The sequence below is a fragment of the Procambarus clarkii genome, chromosome 23, assembly GCF_040958095.1.
Source record: "Procambarus clarkii isolate CNS0578487 chromosome 23, FALCON_Pclarkii_2.0, whole genome shotgun sequence".
NCBI classification, from domain to species: Eukaryota; Metazoa; Arthropoda; class Malacostraca; order Decapoda; family Cambaridae; genus Procambarus; species Procambarus clarkii.
The window spans coordinates 28,591,767-28,612,132 of record NC_091172.1 but is presented as its reverse complement, the minus strand read 5'-3'; the positions used below and the strand labels follow the sequence as shown (position 1 = coordinate 28,612,132).

At 39.0% G+C, this 20,366-nt stretch overlaps 1 protein-coding gene and 4 non-coding genes across 5 annotated transcripts; 1 reads left to right on the top strand and 4 right to left on the bottom strand.

The window, feature by feature from the left end:
* Positions 1–1,753: 1,753 nt before the first annotated feature.
* LOC123763976 (cdc42 homolog) lies at positions 1,754–14,917 on the bottom strand. The gene is made up of 5 exons (XM_045751361.2): positions 14,899–14,917; positions 8,794–8,889; positions 7,290–7,436; positions 5,293–5,413; positions 1,754–2,534 (listed from the first exon to the last, which is right to left on the bottom strand). The coding sequence occupies exons 2-5, from the start codon at positions 8,878–8,880 to the stop codon at positions 2,326–2,328; spliced, it is 564 nt and encodes a 187-aa protein (XP_045607317.1). The 5' UTR covers positions 8,881–8,889; positions 14,899–14,917; the 3' UTR covers positions 1,754–2,325.
* Positions 10,884–10,955, bottom strand: TRNAG-UCC (transfer RNA glycine (anticodon UCC)). Its single transcript has one exon. It is a non-coding gene; the product is annotated as a tRNA-Gly (tRNA).
* Positions 12,527–12,598, bottom strand: TRNAG-UCC (transfer RNA glycine (anticodon UCC)). The gene has a single exon. It is a non-coding gene; the product is annotated as a tRNA-Gly (tRNA).
* A 3,252-nt stretch (positions 14,918–18,169) lies between the features above and the next one.
* TRNAS-GCU (transfer RNA serine (anticodon GCU)) lies at positions 18,170–18,251 on the top strand. Its single transcript has one exon. It is a non-coding gene; the product is annotated as a tRNA-Ser (tRNA).
* Positions 18,252–19,215: 964 nt separating this feature from the next.
* Positions 19,216–19,287, bottom strand: TRNAG-UCC (transfer RNA glycine (anticodon UCC)). Its single transcript has one exon. It is a non-coding gene; the product is annotated as a tRNA-Gly (tRNA).
* Between the last annotated feature and the right edge of the window lie 1,079 nt (positions 19,288–20,366).

Below are 20,366 nucleotides of genomic sequence, written 5' to 3'. Positions count from 1 at the left end.
ACAATGTTTTATTAATATATATCACCACTCAAATTTTAAGCAGTTATGTTATTCAATTTATGTATAAAAATGTAAGTTTAGTTTACACCACTGTGCACGTGTTCAGTCCAGCCAGAATTATAATAATTTGTATAAGTTGTTCCCAATAAAGTTTGTGATTCTGAATACGTGTAGACTAACGTTAGGCTTCGTTGCCAGCCACACCCACAGCAGGTACAATCATAAACAAATCGGAATGGTTAACAATGTGCTCAAGAGTAGTTTCCTGCTCAAGTGGCTGTCAGCAATACCTCCCAAAATCACTGGTTTGTTTTCATCTCTCAACATCGTTAGTCCATCCACTTGGACTGGTCAGTATAGCGACGGCCTCGTATCCTGTAAGTTCAATTGGTCGATCTCCGATGATCCAAGTGATTGGGTACAGACACAGTAGTTCGCTCTGACCTCGTATCCCAGGTCCTCGTGTACCTCCTAAGTGCTTTCTCCTGATAATTACCATAAACAAAGTATTTTCTATGGGTGAAGTAAGCCGAGAGAAAATATCCGGCAACTGGGTACCATATGTACACAAAGAAAGTGATCAACCTCATTTGCGCCAACGCCCAAAATTCCAACGTTTCTAGAGCAAATTATGCTGTGGCAAGGACGAAGGTTGTCTCTCTGTTTCATTCCTACACGACAACTGTGCTCCGAGTTCCAGGCACTCAAGGTATGGTGTTATATTGTATGATAAAGTCTAAACATCTTCACTGTGTCCCTGGAACTAAAGATGGCGGCCATTAAGGCGGCTATTTTGAATTGAAACTGTAAAATGGATCATTAAATGTATCTCTAGCTGCTTCAAGATTTTAATGAATCTAGTTTTGAAAATACGTACTTGGCTCCACTGAGAGAGGGACTTAGGGTGTTGTGGACTTCTCACCACCACTTTAGAATTCTCTTTAGTCTGTTGCCCTCCATTAGTGTGTATATCGAGTGTGAAGGAAATATTTTGAAGACTTATTTTAACGAAGCAACATATTCTTCACGCTTCTAATGAGGCAGAATATTGATTTGGTGAAATTCTATATACATCCTTCAAAGCAATTCCTCGTATTATGCTAATTATTCTATGTGTATACCATCAGATGCTTTAATTAACTGTCCTCACACTCTGTGCATCGCCAGTTTGAGGTAGTGGACCATAGCATCAAAATTTATACACCTGGTCACAATACACCTGGTCACAATATATCTCGTCACGGCACACCTGGTCACAGCACACCTGTACCAGTACACCTAGTCACAGTACAACTATTGACAGAACATTTGGTTACAGTTATAGTACACCTGGTCACTGTATAACTCGTCGGAGAACATCTGATCACAGTACACCTCATCACAGTACTTTTGGGCCACCCTATATATATATTGAACCACTTGCAGAAGAACATACATTAAACCATTTACAATAGAATATATACTAAACCACTTTAAAGTGGTCATGTCAATGGCACAGTTGAGAATTGCACGATCGACTTTAACGAACGAAGAAATTATTTAACTAAAAAGTCTTGAAATATACACTCATTGCTACATAATACAGCTAAAATCTACACCATTTTTATAATTAAACATGACACATAAGAATTCAAAGTAAATGTAATAATATCCTAAATTTTCCACGTTCTATTGCTAATGCATTTACTAAAACAATAATACACATAGCAAAATTATTATGCATATTAACCTAAGTGATAAACAAATTTAAGACTAGTAAATCCAATTTTTATTACTATTTTCTACCACAGACGTGGCATATACACTTACAATGCTAACCATCATATATACATTTCTTCTGTCCTCCATGGACAGGGTGAGAGATCTGTCAAACATATAGTTCAGTGATTAATTGAACAATCAATCACAGAAGGTGATTGTAGTGCTTTTAAAGTGCTAATTTAATCTACATACATACATTATTTGTGTGTGTGAATTATATTTATTGTAAGCATAACAGAGCTTACAAAAATATATTACTCAGACACGAAACAAAGACAAAAAGAGTACAATCACTTAAATTAAAAGTTTATAACTTAAGTACAGGTACTTTTATCGGCAAACTTGTCACAAGTCATTATTTACAGTGAGCGTCTTCGGGAGTATTAACAAGAAAGGAAGCCACCAATCACAATTCTCCAGGAAAATACATAATTAAAAAAAAAACCTGAGAACATGCAAGTAAGAAAGTATCCCTTGCAAAAGGCAATCCTCTAAGATAGAAAACGTATAGACACCACAAGTCTCCACTTCCACTATACAGCGTCGTGAAAAGTCAGCATAGTCTCAGAGAATACTGCAACAGCCTTTATATGTTGCCTGTGGAGATATAGCTGCTTGAATAGCCATCTCTATGACGTGGTCACAGCCTGCGCAGGTCTTGGCCGAGCACTCCACGTAGCTGACCAGTCCCAGTGAGTGCGCCAGTTTCTGGGCCGCTTCTCTGCTTACTGTAGTGTCCTTAGCGGAAGCCGCACGCAAATCTGTCTGCAGACCTGCAATAAATGTGTTTAATTATGTATTTCTAAGAAGGTAGGAATATATATATATATATATATATATATATATATATATATATATATATATATATATATATATATATATATATATATATATATATATATATATATATATATAATATTCAATTTATTGTGCATCCCATATCCATAATGTGGGTGGTAGTGGAAAAGGTTATATAGGAACATAATGAGCATAGGAACTGAACCCCCCCCCCCAATTACCTGAGCTAAGCAAGACATAGTATTAATTAGCTAATTATATATTTTGTTAGCATGAATAATTCAACAGTATTTTCAGTTTGTTAAACTAGCAGCACTGACCTCAAGAGACCTAAACATAAAGAGAGGATCATATATAATATTAATTTGCCTATCTTGCAGTCTCCACCCATCTAGTGGATAGGTTACAGTCACCTATTTGTACTACCAATAATAAACCTTATTTGGGTAAAATTTTTGGTATTAGATAATTTTAAATGAAATATTTTGTAGTGAAAAGGGAAATCATCTTCCTCGAGCGGCTTTGATTGATAAGCTTTAGTTTAGTATCCTTTTCGATTTATTCGTTTTCTATAGTTTCTGTGTGACTATGAGAAGTGAAAACTTTCGTCTTAATAGCTAGGGCTAACTGAAGCAAAATGTAAGTCGTAAGACCTGTTCTGTCTTAAGTTTGTGGACCTCGTCAAGCACTCTAGTCGCCTCGACGAGGACAAGAACCCGGCGGCTTGCCAAAAGTCTCCTCTACTTGTCCTGATGATTTAATCTATATGGATCTTAAATTGCAGCAATGCTGTGGCATTTACGGATTTGGCGGGTAGGCAATTCCATGGGTTTATAACCCTACGAGTGAAAAAGCTTCGTCTGATTCCTGCATAACATTATGGATTATTGAACTTGAAATCGTTGATCCTTGTTTATATTACATTTGACCTTTTGAAAAAGCTGTCTGGATCTACATCCTCCAAACTGCTCAATATTTAACTTTCTCCAATGCAGATCTGTCTTTCTGGAGATGTGGTCTCCTTGCTTGAATACAATAATCCACATTTGCGCATCAGAAATTTATACACTTGGATAACTACCTTATTTTTCCTGAAATCAATGTTACTTCTGACTGTTCCTAGGATCTGGTGGGTTTTTTTCACTACAGCTCCTATTTCTTGTGCAATTTTCAGTGATTTGTAGCTTCTGACTCCAAAGTCCTTTTCCTCATCAATCTTTATTAATTTAACTTTAACTCTGTGTATAACATCATTTTGACATATAGTAAACTACAAAGGCGGTTCTCGATAGTGCAGTTGGGGCTCGGTCTTGACTCACAATCGGGAATTCCCAGACTCTTATCTCAGGTGAGACAGATATGGTTTGACACGTTTCCTTTCACCTAATGAATCTGTTCATCTAACAGCATCCTAGGGAGGGGAGTAGTTCGACCTTGGGGGAACCTTGATATAAGTCTAACCTGTATATAAATTGGTTTTACCTGTCTCCGACAAAACTAATTTTCTTAACACCTGGAGGGTTATTCAGGTCGTTATCCGAAGGCCATCATCTCTCTAATGGTCTCGACGGGGCCAGAAAGCCAGCGGTTTGTCAAATGTCGTCCCATTGTTTCTGAGGATTTTTTTCCAACCGGATCTTGAATTGATGTAATGTCTCTGCATTTACCTCCTTTGGCAGTTAAGCGGTTTCATGGGTTTATAACCCTATGAGTGAAAACATTCACCAGTTTTCTGTCTTACATCGTGCCGTATTGAACTTGAATTTGTTCTCCTTTGTATATGTTACATTTGACTTTTTTTAAAGAAGTTGTCTGTATCAATATCCTCCAATTTGTTGAGTATTTTAAGAGATTAGATGAGATCAGTCGTGTCATGTGTGGTTGTTGGTCCTGCAGCCACCAGCAGTTCATGGTAAGAGAGTCGACTTAATTTTGAGATGATTTTTGTCGCTGTGTTGAACTTTCTCCAAAGCAGTCATGTCCTTTTGAAGGTGATGTCTCCTTGCTTGGACTCAATACTTCAAATGGGGTGAACCAGATATTTGTACAAGTTGAATACTGACCAGCCAGCAAATGTACTTTAGTCCAGAACATAAATGTAGATGTATTTAGGAATGTTAGTTGAAATAAAAGTCAGTTTCATGAAGTAACGAACCATCAGTGTAGAAAAATAGGGAAGTCCCCCCCTCTCAATATTTCAATCACACAACACTGTACCAACATCATGAAGAAACATACTAACAAGTTTGTCTCTCAACAGTGTTCCCTCACGTCCCACAGTGTTTCCTCACCTCCTACAGTGTTCCCTCACCTCCCACAGTGTTCCCTCACCTCCCACAGTGTTCCCTCACTTCCCACAGTGTTTCCTCACCTCTCACAGTGTTTCCTCACTATCCACAGTGTTCCCTCACTTCCCACAGTGTTTCCTCACCTCCCACAGTGTTTCCTCACTTCTCACAGTGTTCCCTCACCTCCCACAGTGTTTCCTCACTTCCCACAGTGTTCCCTCACTTCCCACAGTGTTCCCTCACCTCCCACAGTGTTTCCTCACTTCCCACAGTGTTCCCTCACCTCCCACAGTGTTCCCTCACCTCCCACAGTGTTTCCTCACTTCCCACAGTGTTCCCTCACCTCCCACAGTGTTTCCTCACCTCTCAGTGTTCCCTCACCTCTCACAGTGTTCCCTCACCTCGTGACAATGTTCCAAGCTCTTAACAAGATGAAGTGACGTACCAACAAGAAGAATGGGCAAGTCGTCCCCACAATGCTTTCGTACCTCAGGTAACCATTTGTTTTTGACGTTTTCGTACGTTGAAATGCTATTTACGTTGAAGCAGACAAGACACACACTGATCTGTGAGCGGAGGGAAGACTTGGTCACTGTGACATATTGGGGGGGGGGGGACAAATTTGGTGTTGGATTTAAGACCCCCCAGCATCTGGGGGGGGGGGGTTCAAGACCAACACAAGATTTAAAAAAAATAATTAGGAGGCCTGGTCAAGGACCGAGCCGCGGGGACGTTGAGCCCCGAAATCATTACAAGGTAAGAGGTTACTGACCAATTAGCAAGTATAATTTAACCTTGTGGTGGAATCGGATTATATTGTTAACTACGTACAGAGTAAATGATAAGATGTATAAATAATAATGATAATTATAATAAGTTTTATATGAACAATTGTATGAACATTTTTATTATTTAGTATTAGTGATAGTGATATTTAGTAATAAATATAAATTATAAGTAAATATGAGAATAATAAGTCCTTTTAAAAGTTAAGGATCCGGTTGTGTTATATAAGTGATTTGCAGAACAAAAATTTAATTATAAACTTTTTAGCGTTTCTGGTATATGAACTAATTTGCTAGCAATACGTTTTCTTTCTCTCATCACTAACTAGACAGACTAAATAAAACTGGTTTATAAGTATTAGAAAGCTACCGAAGTCCACAAAGTAAGCTGAAAACAGAATCCCAACAATTAATCTGTCACAATGTCAGACCAGGGAGGAAGAATTGAAACAGGAATTTCCTTTTAAGTACTTTCGTATATTAATACATCTTCAGAAGGAATGAATGCCTTTCAATTCTTCTTCTGTGGTCTGACATTGTCACATTTTTCATCACATGTAAATATTCGTGATTTACACACTTAATCTGTCATTTAAAGACTTAAAAATGCCAATGAAATTTTTATATAAATAGTTTTAAACCTAGACTTAGTGTTTTGAATGCTCTAAGTCTAAGGAAACCATGAAGATGCCAATGCTATTTCAAAAGATACATAAATAATAGAACACACCTGATTTAGAACCTAAGTCTAACAGAATGACGAAACACTTATTGCAGACAACAAAGTTAACACAAATACACTAGTTACCCCTTTCCCAACATAAAGAAAATTGTCTTTTTAAATGAATTCATTAATGGGGAAAACAAACCTGCCTTGAGGAAACTAACCACAAACAAACTACAAGAAGCTGTTCACCCTCCTGGACTAACTCCAGCAACATCTAAAAGCAGGTAATATGTAAGTAATTATTAAATGAATACAATTAAAGAGCCAATAAGCTAATAAGCATCAAGTTGTTGTTGTTGTTAAAAGATTTGCTACCTGGAACAAAAAGTCCTAAGCAGCACGGGCTATGGTGATCCCATCTTTAAGCATCAAAGTTTAGCAACTCAGGCTTCAAGAGATAAGTGACGAAGGGAAGGGAACTATCAGGGGGTAGGGGGGGGGGCGAAGGCGCTAAGTCATTTCGACTATATGGCACTTGGAAGGGGTCAGGATAAGAATTTGGGATAGGACGGGGTAGAAAGGAATGGTGCCGAACCACTTGGACGGTCGGGGATTGAACCCCGTCCTGTACGAAGCAAGACCGTCGCTCTACCGTCCAGCCCAAGTGGTTAGGTCGAGGTGAGTGGCGAGACTATTAATAGTGCAGTAAGTACAGTCATTGCCTTCATTAGTAATAAAAAATAAGAGAATTATAAAACTTACAATGCGAGTGAACACTGGTGTGTAAAGTAGATTAAGGACACAGGTCACATTATCAACAAAAATATTTTATTTTTTATTTTTGTCCGAAACGCTATGCATCCTAGTGGCTTTACAAGAATGTAAAATCAACAAAATTTTTATGTTCTCTGTTAACCCTCAATGTACTTTCTTGTATATAAATAAATTAATAAATAAATAATTAAAACCAAGGCGGAGTGAGCCACTTACTTCCTTGTAGGAGAGTGGACGTAGTTGATCATAGTCACTTTGGCCTGCCGTGTCTACGAAATTGATGATAAAATTCTCTTCGTTTCTCTGGAAGCATTCTATGTAGTTATCGAAGATGGTGGGTATGTACTCCATTGGGAAGGAGCCCTGGTGGAAGAACAGGGTTCTCGTGTATTTAGAAAGGCACAGTTAATTGTTTATAAGTTTGTAGCATTAATAATTTAGTCACAAGTTGAAGAACATTTGTTAACATCCTATGTACGGTATTTTATGATGTTTTCTTAAAAAAAATTGTTTTAAGTGATCTTGTATTTGTATGTGTGTGTGTGTGAGAGTGTGTATTTACTATTTGTGTTTAATGTGTTCATGTGTGTGCCTGCAGGATCGAGCTGTTAGCTCGTAAACTCCTACCTAACCGTCGGCTGTATAATATACTGACTCCTGATCTAATTTTCTCTCATATCTACTACTGCAGGCGATGAGTCACAATAACGTGGCTGAAGTATGTTGACCAGACCACACACTAGAAATTGAAGGGACGACGACGTTTCGGTCCGTCCTGGACCATTCTCAAGTCGAATTCTCTTCATCGACTTGAGAATGGTCCAGGACGGACCGAAACGTCGTCGTCCCTTCAATTTCTAGTGTGTGGTCTGGTCAACATATCTACTACTCTCTCACACACACACATCCCCAGGATGCAGCCCGTAGCATCTGTCTGACTCCCAGGTACATATGTACTTTTTTTTCCTACAACAGACGTGGCCACACATATGTACTACTAGGTGAACAAGCGCCTCAGGTGAAAGAAACTCTTCCCATTTGTTTCTGCCTCGCAGCCCCGAGCGCTGTCCACTCGGCTGCGAGGCCCTGTACTCACCTAATTGTGCTTGCGGGGGTTGAGCTTTGGCTCTTTGGTCCCGCCTCTCAACTGTCAATCAACTGGTGTACAGGTTCCTGAGCCTACTGGGCTCTATCATATCTATCATATCTACCTGTGTACTCACTTAGTTGTACTCATCTAGTTGTACTTACCTAGTTGTACTTGCGGGGGTTGAACTCAGGTTCTTTGGGCCCGCCTCTCAACCATCAATCAAGCAACTGATTTTTTTCCCACGCACACAAACACACAAACATACACCCGCCCCCAGGAAGCAGCCCGTAGCAGCTCTCTAACTCCCAGGTACTTATTTTCAGCTACGTGAACAGGTGCATCAGGGTGAAAGAAGCTCTGTCCATTTACTTCCGCCTCCGCTGGGGATCGATCCCCCGGACCCTAGGACTACTACTCCCGAGCCCTGTCCACTCAGCCGTCTCTCTCTCTCTCGCACACACACACATACACAGGTGCTGTGTGTGTGTGAGAGAGAGAGAGAGAGAGGGAGAGAGAGAGAGAGAGAGAGAGAGAGAGAGAGAGAGAGAGAGAGAGAGAGAGAGAGAGAGAGAGAGAGAGAGAGAGAGAGAGAGGTGTTACGGGTGGTTGTAAATAACATCACAGTCTCACCTCAGTGTAAGCCTTGAGGAAGCTGGTCTTACCCACGGCTCCGTCACCAACCACAACAATTCTCAGTTGTCTAATATCAACCGACATCAGGCGAGTCTGAAAGAGATGATTTCCTGAGTAATTATGTATTGACGTGTTGATAATTAGCAAGGTACAATGCGCAAGCCATAATTGTCGCAGCAGTGATAATACGTCCAATCTGGAATCACTCAAGTCATTACATGTTCTTAGAGCACGAAGCTAGTAAAACTTTTGTGTACGTTTAACACTATAAATAACATATCACTTACAGCATTCTCCATGCAAAGTTGTCCTTGCATTAGTTAGGATAATAATTATAATTTATTGTGTCGGGGACAGGCAGCCAGCGTGTATATACTTGTTAGGATTATATGGAGGTAGCCTCTAAGGCCGAATTACTGACCCTCCCCCAGGAGGCAACCCCATAATAAGCTCCCAAGTATCTATTTACTGCTAAATGATCAGGGGCATTAGGTCATAATAGGTAACCCTCCTACCCGGGATTCGAATCCGGAATTACAGATTGTTAGTCAAGAACGAAGCCGACTATGCTACCTGATCCTTATGACATGTTAAATCAGACATTTATGCAGCCTAGCGTCCTCGGTCCTTTACCGGTCAATATAAAGTTTCAACAAGCCTAGCGTCCCTAATAATTTTCAGTTATTATCAATAAAGCATTCACTAACTCTATGAATTATAATTTAACTTCAGGGCAGGTCGGTTAGGATTTGTGATCTTGAAAATTCGAGTTAGTAGACGCTGTAACAACTGGTATATAAAGTCTAGCATTTATCTTTATTAAGCTAAATGTTTGTTATGTTTCAGTTAAAATACCGGTTTGTTTTCCTTTAATTAATCTTTACGATTCATTTGCAAGAATGTTAAATTGAATATTAGAGAATTTTTGTCACTGTGTAAAGTTTTGCCCGTGTATTTTCGTGAAGGGCGCGTCCCTGCCTCTTCGCCCACCACAGAGGAGCCGGATATAGCGTAGTGAGGGTGTGAGTGTAGGATGTACTTGTGAGGCGCCCATACCTCCCGTGAGCAGCCTCACCATACCTTCCGTGAGGCTGCTTACCTTGCCTTCCTTATTTTGAGAACACTAGACGATCAGGTGTGTAATAAATAATGTCCATGTTGTATTAAGTCCCCATTTCCCTGTGTTTTTAATAAATCTAATTCACCCACACTGGTTTGTAAAATAATTATTTGTCATTGGTTCCCTCCAATGGAAGATAAGCATACCCCGACTCTCGTCATATCTGAGGTGTATCTCTATAATTAATATGTGTTCTGTATTCCAAATAGCGTTGGAAGTAAGAAGTGCGGGAAGTTCATGTCCTATTTTCTTTATTGCATATATTCAACCAAATAGAACATCTCCCTTTCTCCCCCCATCCCCCAATCACAACGTTCCTTCCTACTTTTTTTAGTTAATGTTTGCTTTTTGGCTCAGTGATATATTCTGAGTCGTTTCAGTACATAGCTTCCAACGTGTTGAGTTAGTTGGCTGTAGGAGAGAGTTGAAGTTGTTGGGTTAGATATAGCCTAAGCTACTCTATCCCTTTGAGATGTATTTTTTTTCTTGTCTCAATAAACATACTTGAACTTGTTGGTTCGTTGGTGTTAATTTTAACGAAGTCTGGAGTTAGATTAGTCATTTATGATGACGTTGGCTGTAAAGTGAAGGGTCCTGTTTTGTACTCGTATCCAGCAATACCAGTATTATGAATCTGAGAAGGGTGCTCGATCCTCATGTATTAGGGTTCCTGGTAGTACAGTCGGGTTTCCAACACAATTTGTAACTCCAGGTTCGAGTCCCGGGGGGAACAGAAATAGTTGGGCACATAATGCTATCATATAATGCTGCCGTTCACCTAGTAAGTACTAAATAATTACCCAGGAGTTAAGTCACCTTGTATACAGATTGGTTTCTAAGGGAGGGGTCAATAGTTTGGCCTTTGGGAGGGGAAGGAGGACCTCGGTATAACCTAAAATGGAACCGTGGAAAATTTTGAGTTAATTAATTACAATAACGAGGATAAACTACACTTAAAAATACACTTTGCGATGGCCGGGAATCGAACCCGGGTCAACTGCTTGGAAGGCAGCTATGCTCACCACTATACCACCATCGCATGTTGCATTAGTGAGCAAGTAGTGTTTAATATCCTTTTGTATATTTTATATTCAGTTTTGTTTGGTAAAGAAAGTGTTGATAAAAATAGAATTATCTTTTCGAGCCTCCTTAACCAAGATGGAAGTCACTCATCCAGTTACTGGTCAGATCCATCAAGCCATACGTGGTTGATACATATAATTAATCATGATTTTTACACAAGTTAAAATTTAGCTTATTATATGTATTAAATAAAGTCCTAAATATAGTAAAATCAGACAACCGGAAGCCTGACAATACAAATGTTTAGAAAGTGTGATACAAGAGGCCATGTATCAAGCAGCAATGGCTACCCAAAGTACACAGAGAAAGAGTACTCTCTCTCAAAATATGTTCATAGAGTCCCGACGAAGTCAAGCATGGCCCGACTTCAGTGGCTGTTGTTGTGTCCACTAACTGGGCTGAGAGTAGGCAAGCTACCTTAACTAATTCTGACTTGGGTCGCCGAAAAGGAAACCATAGAAGGGCTTTCCAGCAATTTATATGAACGCCAGCACGGGCGTAACCCCCTTCGGAGACTCCTATCACCTCGGCAGCCTCTCCAAAATGGGGCCCAGTGGCCGCCTCTGCTAACTCCTTTAACTGGAATCAGAGTTTTTTTTATCTGTTTACAAGAACATCTGCATATTTTCAGCTACCCTAGACTATATAAACATTACATAGCTTGTAAAAAAATCCCCATCTCGCAGGATAGTTCTTAATCACACTGATCATCCTTGTGTGCATAATTAGGATATATCTGATTTACCCGAGGGTCACTAACACTAGTGGCCTCGACGAGGCCACTAGTGTTAGTGGAAGGAAGCCGGCGGCTTGTTGAAGGTACCAGTATTTGCCTTGATGATCCTCTCGATCTAGACCACGGGAATAGATAAAGTAATTAACTGCAAAAGTCTAGGTACCTCACATTGTTAAATCTACGGTACCTGTGGCCTAAACAGCAGTCTCGCGGGTTAAAACTACTATTTCGGTGACTGATGTGCAACGTGTCTGTCCTCTTACAAACAACGTCGCAACCTTAGGAGGTTCATTTATTATGCACCCCATACCCATCTTGTGGGCAGGAGGACGGGCTGAATAGTGACATTCAAGTTTAAGTTCAAGTTCAAGTCAAAGTATGTTTATTGAGACAAGACAAAAATACATCTCAAAGGGATAGTGACATTAGTGATAACAGTCCGGCGGACTGTGGACACCTGACTTGTGGATCCAGACATAAATGGACGTTTGAACAAACGTTCAAAAAGCATAATTTTTTTTTATACATTTGCAGTTAGTTCCGTCACATTTGCTGCAAAGTGAAGGGCCGTTTTGGAACCGTTTGCAGCACTATTATGTATCAAAGGCGATTCTATCTTGAATAGTATTTTTAACTTTGTGCATGATACAGACTTCTCGGAAAAATTAAGACAATTAATGGCGCCTACCGCTAACGAAGGTTCTTTAGTAACGAACTTTTGAAGTTCAGGCCAAAAAAAAAATATATATATATAAATTAAATAATGAGATTAGATTACACAAAATGTTACATGCGATGGCCGGGAATCGAACCCGGGTCAACTGCTTGGAAGGCAGCTATGCTCACCACTATACCACCATCGCTCGATGAGAAATGAGAAGGGAATAAGAGGCTAAACAATACATAGTAAAGGAATGATCTGGTATCTTAATATACTCTTTTTGGATGTTGCTAGACATGGGCGGACGCTGCCCGTGAGATTATCCATCCAATTATTAATCAGATCCATCAATGCTTAACGTGACTGACCGAGTAAAATGCTCAACATGCACTGTAGGTGATTGTTGTACTTATTGCTGCCCGAAACGCTTTGCGTAATAGTGACTTTAGGCATTGTATGTACTAGCTCTATCTATTAATCCAACAAACTTTGTAAAATCTCTTGTATGTATGTACCTTACCTAAATAAACATTTATTTATTTATTTATTTATATTAAATGATGATTTTATGCAAAGTGCTAACCTAACCAGCTGGGAGCTGGCGCAGGCCAAGTCGGGAGACTGAGGATAGGCTTCACAACAGCTCATACAAGCGACAGCACGGAAGCAACTTCCTGGGAACTCCTGTCGGCCAAGAGATAACTGGGATTCCTCAAGACTCGTCACATAGCCACCAATGTTGCTCATTGATGTAAATGACGCTTCCGGACAAATGTTTGAGGATGATGTCAACAGTCAAAAATTGAGAGAGTAAAAACCGAGGAGGAGGATTGGCTGCTGCCCGACCGTTGAGCTTTCCACGTGCTCACCTGTTTGGGCCTCGATTTTCCTGGGAAGTTGATAAAGATCCAACGATCAGTTTTCAGAGAGTTTTACTTGAGTGTCTAGTGATCGACGGGGTCATATACATGATCTTAGAAGGATGTGTCGTGACGTTGTAAAGGATGTTTTCCAGGAATAAATAGTAAGGTAGCCACACAGCCTCGTCCTCGCTACCAAATCTATGAATGCCTAACATATTTTCTAATATGATAGATTTGTCTTTCAACTAAGGAGCCTCTGGCACATTGTAATTTCATCGTCCGCTTTTCTCTGAGATTAGGAACGTTTGAGAGTGCAAATTTTATTTGAATACTTGTAATTTAGAATTAGATTCTAAACTTTGTCATCCTGTGTGATGTTCATGAATTAGAAACCTTAAATTATTATTCATTGTTTCCCGTTATCGTTATAAAAATTATATATTTAGGGTTATCGAGGGTCCACCATATGCCAACAACTGACCTTCCCTAGGATGCAACCCACAATAGTTGTCTAGCTTCCGGGTACCTGTCTACCGTTAGGTGAACAGAGGCATCAGGGTCACGGGAAACGTACCCCATGAAGTTCACGAATGTACGTCTGTTGATTCATATGCACATTTGTACGCGTAATAAATTTGCATCCGTCCACTTAATTTCTACAGAAGAGCATGTGTTCCCTTTAATCTTCAATGTGTATGTGTACACTTTGTGCTATCAAGTGTACATTTGTTCTTTTAAATTTCACACATGTAAACTTTACATGTACATGTACTCTATTTATAAACAGTTTATAGTAGTTTACATATACATGTACTGTATATGTAAACTGTATAAGTAGAGCTTCGGCCTCTCACACGCATGGGGTACACGGGTCGACTCTCCTAGAGCCCAGGTGTATAGAATGTAAACTTTATACCCACAAGTGTACATCTAATTTATTTCCCACACCTGTGAACTTGTCCTCACTATTCCACAAGTGCGCTCCATAACGTTCACACCTGCACTCAATCTTGACGCACCCACACATGTCCACTTAGTAAACACACCTGAACACCTGTTGAGTTTAAGGGACACACGTATTATACGCTTGATTATATATACTACACCTGTACACCCTATAGTTCACTTATTGTTCACGAATGTTCATCTGTTTACTAAATGTTTGCGAAAATATTACATTCAAAAATATTTGTACGTTTTATCTAGTTATCAAAAGTTCACTGATATAGCCGACGCAATCGGGGGTGTAGAACTCCCAGAACCCCTCTCTAGGTATGCTCAAAGTACCGTACAATCCCCCGTTGTAACTAACCCAGGATGAATAAGTATATTTAGTAACTAAGTAGATTTAGTATCTAAGTACATTTAGGGAGTAATTAAGTCCACTTAGCAAGTAACTATGTACATTTAGCACATTCCACAACACAACCTTAGACAGGAAGCTCGGTGTCCACACTTGCGTCACATTAAAACCTTGGAATTATATCACATATTTAATTACCACCAAATGTAAGATAAAACATTAAGAATTACTTATTAATCCTTTTTCGCACTATATATATATGCTCTTGTGATAGTAATCCGGATAAGGTAGGAAGCAGTATGCACCGAGAGACAAACCCGATACCACTCAGTTTACCCTGGTAAACACGAGGGAGAACGGGCTCACGAGGCTACCACCAAACACTGCCACACTTTTCTGTGTTACTTGGTGTAACAACGAGGGTTAAAGTAGCACTAACTTTGGTTAATAGGGCCCTGATGTGCTTCCCGGGCCGACACCGCCAGCTGACCGACTGACTGAGGCAGTGAGTGAGACAGAGAGAGAGAGAGAGAGAGAGAGACAGCAGCGGACACTGCTTCTCTCGTAGCTGTGTCACATCCGCTGCCTCAGCTCACACTTGCGCTGATAAGATTATGAAATAATGGTCCCCCTGCATTATATTCCTCAGCTAACTAATAATACTGAGAATAACTGTATCAGTGTCCCCATTATATGCGTTAATAAATTAGTCAATAAATATAGGCATTAATATAAAAAAAAAACGTTAATTGTATGAACACGTATAGTATAGTTGGAAAGGTTAGATATGTAATGGGCTCAAGACCTGAACGTTTTGTTATGCAAGTTACAGTTATGATGAACTGGTTACAGGGTTTGTTAATTAACATCAACAGTCAATTAACGGTTTGATGCTTTTTTATTTGTTTTTATTTTTACTGCGAGCATGCGGATAAGTATAATAAAAACAAAACAGAAAAACAAACTAGAACAAAACAAGTAGAGCACAAAATTACAAAATTATAAAAGCACAAACACGCAAAATAACAAAATACCAAAAGGTCTTAAGTACAAAACACCGGCCTGAAGGGCCGACAACAAAAACACAACAATAAAAACAAACACAACACTAATGACAAACACAATCATTACAAACACAGGGGAAAATAGTACATAAATGACAACCGTGCAACACATAGCACCCAAAAACCCTCTCCCAATAACCTAATCCCCGGAACAGAATGATACAAAACAAGCCTACTGGCCCCGCAAACCACACACACACACGGAGAGGCACCAATACAGAATGATAATAAAAACAAGAAATAGAATACAAATACATAACACAGAAACAAAAAGAAAACTACAATCGCAACACATGATAAGGAGAACAAAAACAGGCCGGGTCACGCTAGCAGCCCCTTTGAGTTATTTTAGTGCAGAAAAGTTATAACTAAAAAAAATTCAGAAACTGAACTCTAAATTTCTTTAAGATAAGTCATTCGTATCTTTGGCGGTGGAAGGACTAGTCACACAACAGTCTCAGGGTCACAACTGTTAACTTAGATAAGCACATTTCAGATCATGTTACAAGTCGGGGTGTAATTACAGTTCTGTTAATGTTACAGTAGTTATGAAGTAAGGAAGTGACCTTTCTGTCTGTGAGAACTCCAAAACTTGCAGACAAAAACTGGAAGAGGTGTCCGGCGGTGCCCGGGTCTCTGGCTTCCCATCTAGGACAGAACAGTAAGCAAATTTGTAATAATTTGTTTAAGACTTTGGGTAAATATATCATACAGAGTTAAATACAGTACCTGGATTTTTGTTGAAGATTATTGATAGTCTGTAAATTCTTGTATTTTATTCACTTTCATATCTTTCATCAATATACAACTTAGAGTAGTTTAAATGACAGAATTTATGTATGTACATTCATATTGTTCCACACTCCAAGTGTTACACTACTCCACACAGTGTTACCTTTCTTCACCCAGTGTTGGAGTAGTGGTGGAGTAATTAAACACTCCACCCAGTGTTCCATTACTCCACCCAATGTTTATATACTCCTTCCAGTGTTTTGTGCCGGACCAATCGGGCTCTAGTGGATATGTGGGGCTGCGGAGCTTGACCCAACACTCACAAGTCAAGCCTGGCCCCGGGCCGGGCTTAGTAAATATAAGAACTCCAAGAACCCCATACGCTATTCCCCGCCAGATCAAGGAATGGCTGGACCATAGTAATCTGTAATCCTTTTCTGTTACCCTTGAAGAAACTACTACCTATTTTAAGCCTAAGATTTAATTAGAAAATTAGGTAGTTTGAAATAGGATTACTCTGCAAGTAGTAAGAAATATGACACAACTTTTAGTACAGTTGGATTCTTTCTCTCCTCATAATCAGGGTTCCCGGGTTCGATTCCCTGTCGGGAAATAACTAGTTGGACATGTTTCCTTTCACCTAATGCCTCTGCTCACCTAGTAGTAAATAGGAACCCGCGGAGTTAGGGCTTGTTGTTGGGTTGCATCCTGGGGGAATGTTAGTAATTCGACCTTGGGGGAGCGTTATACAAACGTAAATATATATTCACAGGCTTCCTGTCCCAGGCAACAGGAATTGGTTAAATTATGACAAACCAAGTACAAACCATACTTATTCTCCTACGCATTAAATATGGACTAAAGTACGCGGAGTTACAGCCCCGCTCCTGTGTCAGGTAAGTCCACTACGGGCTCACCATAGCCCGTGCTACTTGCCCCGCTCCTGTGCCGGCTAGGTCCACTACGAGCTCACCATAGCCGTGCTGCTTGGAACTTTTTGTTCCGCGTAGCTGAATCTAAAAATCCGTACGTATTGTATTTGAGTGCGTCCAGCTACCTCCCGCCATTATACAGCCTACATTACCTGGCCTAACTAAACTTAAAAACTTAACCGAACTTGACTAGCCTAGTTACGCTGGGAGATATAAACAGCTGAAGCCCTCCGGGGGGGGGGGGTTGTAGACTCAGCTGTGTTGAGTATAACAATACATACATGTTGTATAAATACATACATGTTGTATAAATACAACATGTATGTATTTATTGACCTACAGTGCAGTGGTCAGTGCAGAGGGGCCACTACCATAAGGTCTCAGGTTCGATTCCCTAGGGCTGAGGAGACCTCTATAAGCCTAATAAGATGTTTGTCTCTAACAATAGGAACTATGAACCATACCTCACTAAACCTAATATTTCTAATTTAACCTAACCTAACTAAACCCAATACAACCTGACTAAATCTAACCTAAATTGCTACTAGGTAATCTTCCCGGAAAACAGTGTAGAAGATATTTGTATATTTAGAGAAAGGTTAGGCTCTCCTTATATGTCTAATCTTAATACTTAATACTAAAAACCTTAATATAAACGGGTAATTGTTTATAAATTAGTGTAGATTACCATATGAGCGTTTTTTGTTAATGAGAACTGAGCAATCCGGTTGGGGAAATAAATATCAGGAAAATGAGGGAACAAGCCTCTGGCATCCAGTTTCTATCATGGCCACTAGATAGATGTTGGCCCTCGGGTAAATTCAGGTATATGTGAATTATTTGTAAATTAAATGTAATGTTTATCTGATATTGCGATATGACGAGGTGGCCGAGTGGTTAAGGCGTTGGACTGCTAATCCAATAGGGTCTCCCTGCGTGGGTTCGAATCCCATCCTCGTCGTGAAAAGGTGTAATTTTTTTTCTCAACTTTGTTATAAAATATGAGGAAGAATATACAGTTATACAACCAGACTCGACTAACAGCTGTTCATGTACGGCGTGTTAGTTTTGTTTATGAGTGGGATTAGACTGTACAGGCTTACACCAGCGAACCAAACTTGCATTTGTAGATAACGTGAATAACAGGGAACAGTAGCAGTAGTGACAGTTGTAAAATCTTTTGCTACATTATTCCCTGCTCTGTTAAGCCAGTTTTATTCCACTAAAATTAAAGTCACCCATGACATAAATACTGTCTGACCTAATTGCTTTAGATATTTCATTCCATAGATGCTTTGCTTCAAATCTGTCTTAAGTTTGGTGGCCAGTATATAACTCCTGTTATAAGATTTTATGCTTTTTCGTTTAATTCTAGCCAAATAGTTTCTGTGTTTGGCTCAGTTTCGATTCCCTCTTTGAAGCTATATTTCAAATTTTCTCTAACATATATGGCTACTCTCCCTCCTCGTCTAATAAATCTATCTGTTCTTATCAATAGCAATAATAACACCCGTACCAGTAATTGATTACTTTTACATCAATGTACGTTAATTATACATATATAATTTTATCACGTAATACAGAGCATAAAGTTCAGTGATGAGGCATATAATGGCTGAAACATATATAGCTTAAAATACAACTTTCTGTTGTATAGAATCATAGTATTATATATATATATATATAATATATATATATATATATATATATATAATATATATATATATATATATATATATATATATATATATATATATATATATATATATAGGGTGGTCAGTAATTCGACCTTGGTAGGGAGGGGGAGGGGAGACCTCGATGTAAGCCTAACGTGTATGAATACACTCTGACTTCCTGTCCCTCGACACTGAATTGTTATTATTGAATTATTTCCCCGAGACAAGAGTAGACCCTAAAATAAACCATGCGATGGCCGGGAATCGAACCCGGGTCAACTGCTTGGAAGGCAGCTATGCTCACCACTATACCACCATCGCGCTGTACAATCATATAACAATACACTTAATATAACGATATATACATATAATATACCATTTCGGAAAGTATGTTAGCATTACCAATTATCGCTTAACGAGATCGTGGCGGTCCGCGACCCGTTCAGTTACTGGCCAAACCCAATGGTACTTAACCTGACTAACCAAGAGTTACGCGCGTCTCCCCATTACCTATATACTCGTGATTCTTAAAAAACAAAAACAAATCAATAATATTTTTAACACAAGGAAAGTTACATAAATAATTGTATGTATATAATTAATACATTTCAGTTATAGTTAAAACTGATATGTAATTATAATTTGCTTTAGATATTGAAGCGAGTATGTTTAATGCTTGTTATAAATAGGGAATATACACTGCTGTTATAATGGGGGAAATATACACTTGTTATAATTGGAAAATACACTTCTTATAATGGGGATTATACAATTGATATAATGGGAGAATATACACTTGTTATAATAGGGAATATACAATTGATATAATGGGAGAATATACACTTGTTATAATAGGGAATATACAATTGATATAATGGGAGAATATACACTTGTTATAATAGGGAATATACAATTGATATAATGGGAGAATATACACTTGTTATAATAGGGAATATACAATTGATATAATGGGAGAATATACACTTGTTATAATAGGGAATATACAATTGATATAATGGGAGAATATACACTTGTTATAATAGGGAATATACAATTGATATAATGGGAGAATATACACTTGTTATAATAGGGAATATACAATTGATATAATGGGAGAATATACACTTGTTATAATAGGGAATATACAATTGATATAATGGGAGAATATACACTTGTTATAATAGGGAATATACAATTGATATAATGGGAGAATATACACGTGTTATAATGGGGGAATATACACTACATGACATTTCTCTCAACTCTGCTAAATGGGAGGGCGGCGGATGTGGTGTCACTGTTCGCCAGCCCCCGCGGCAACGCAATTGTGAGGAATGTCAAGAGTTCATAATTGGGCATCTACCTAGCAAGTTGAACTGTTGGCTGTTCTTAGAGCGTAC

Bases quoted from the DNA above. Each gene is read 5' to 3' on its own strand.
- LOC123763976 (XM_045751361.2), bottom strand. From the start codon at position 8,880: ATGTCGGTTGATATTAGACAACTGAGAATTGTTGTGGTTGGTGACGGA. The intron at 5,414-7,289 runs GTAAGTGGCTCA...CTCCGCTCACAG, and splicing joins GTCCACTCTCCTACAAGGAA to ATCAGTGTGTGTCTTGTCTG. The intron at 2,535-5,292 runs GTACGTCACTTC...CATTTATTGCAG, and splicing joins CTTGCCCATTCTTCTTGTTG to GTCTGCAGACAGATTTGCGT.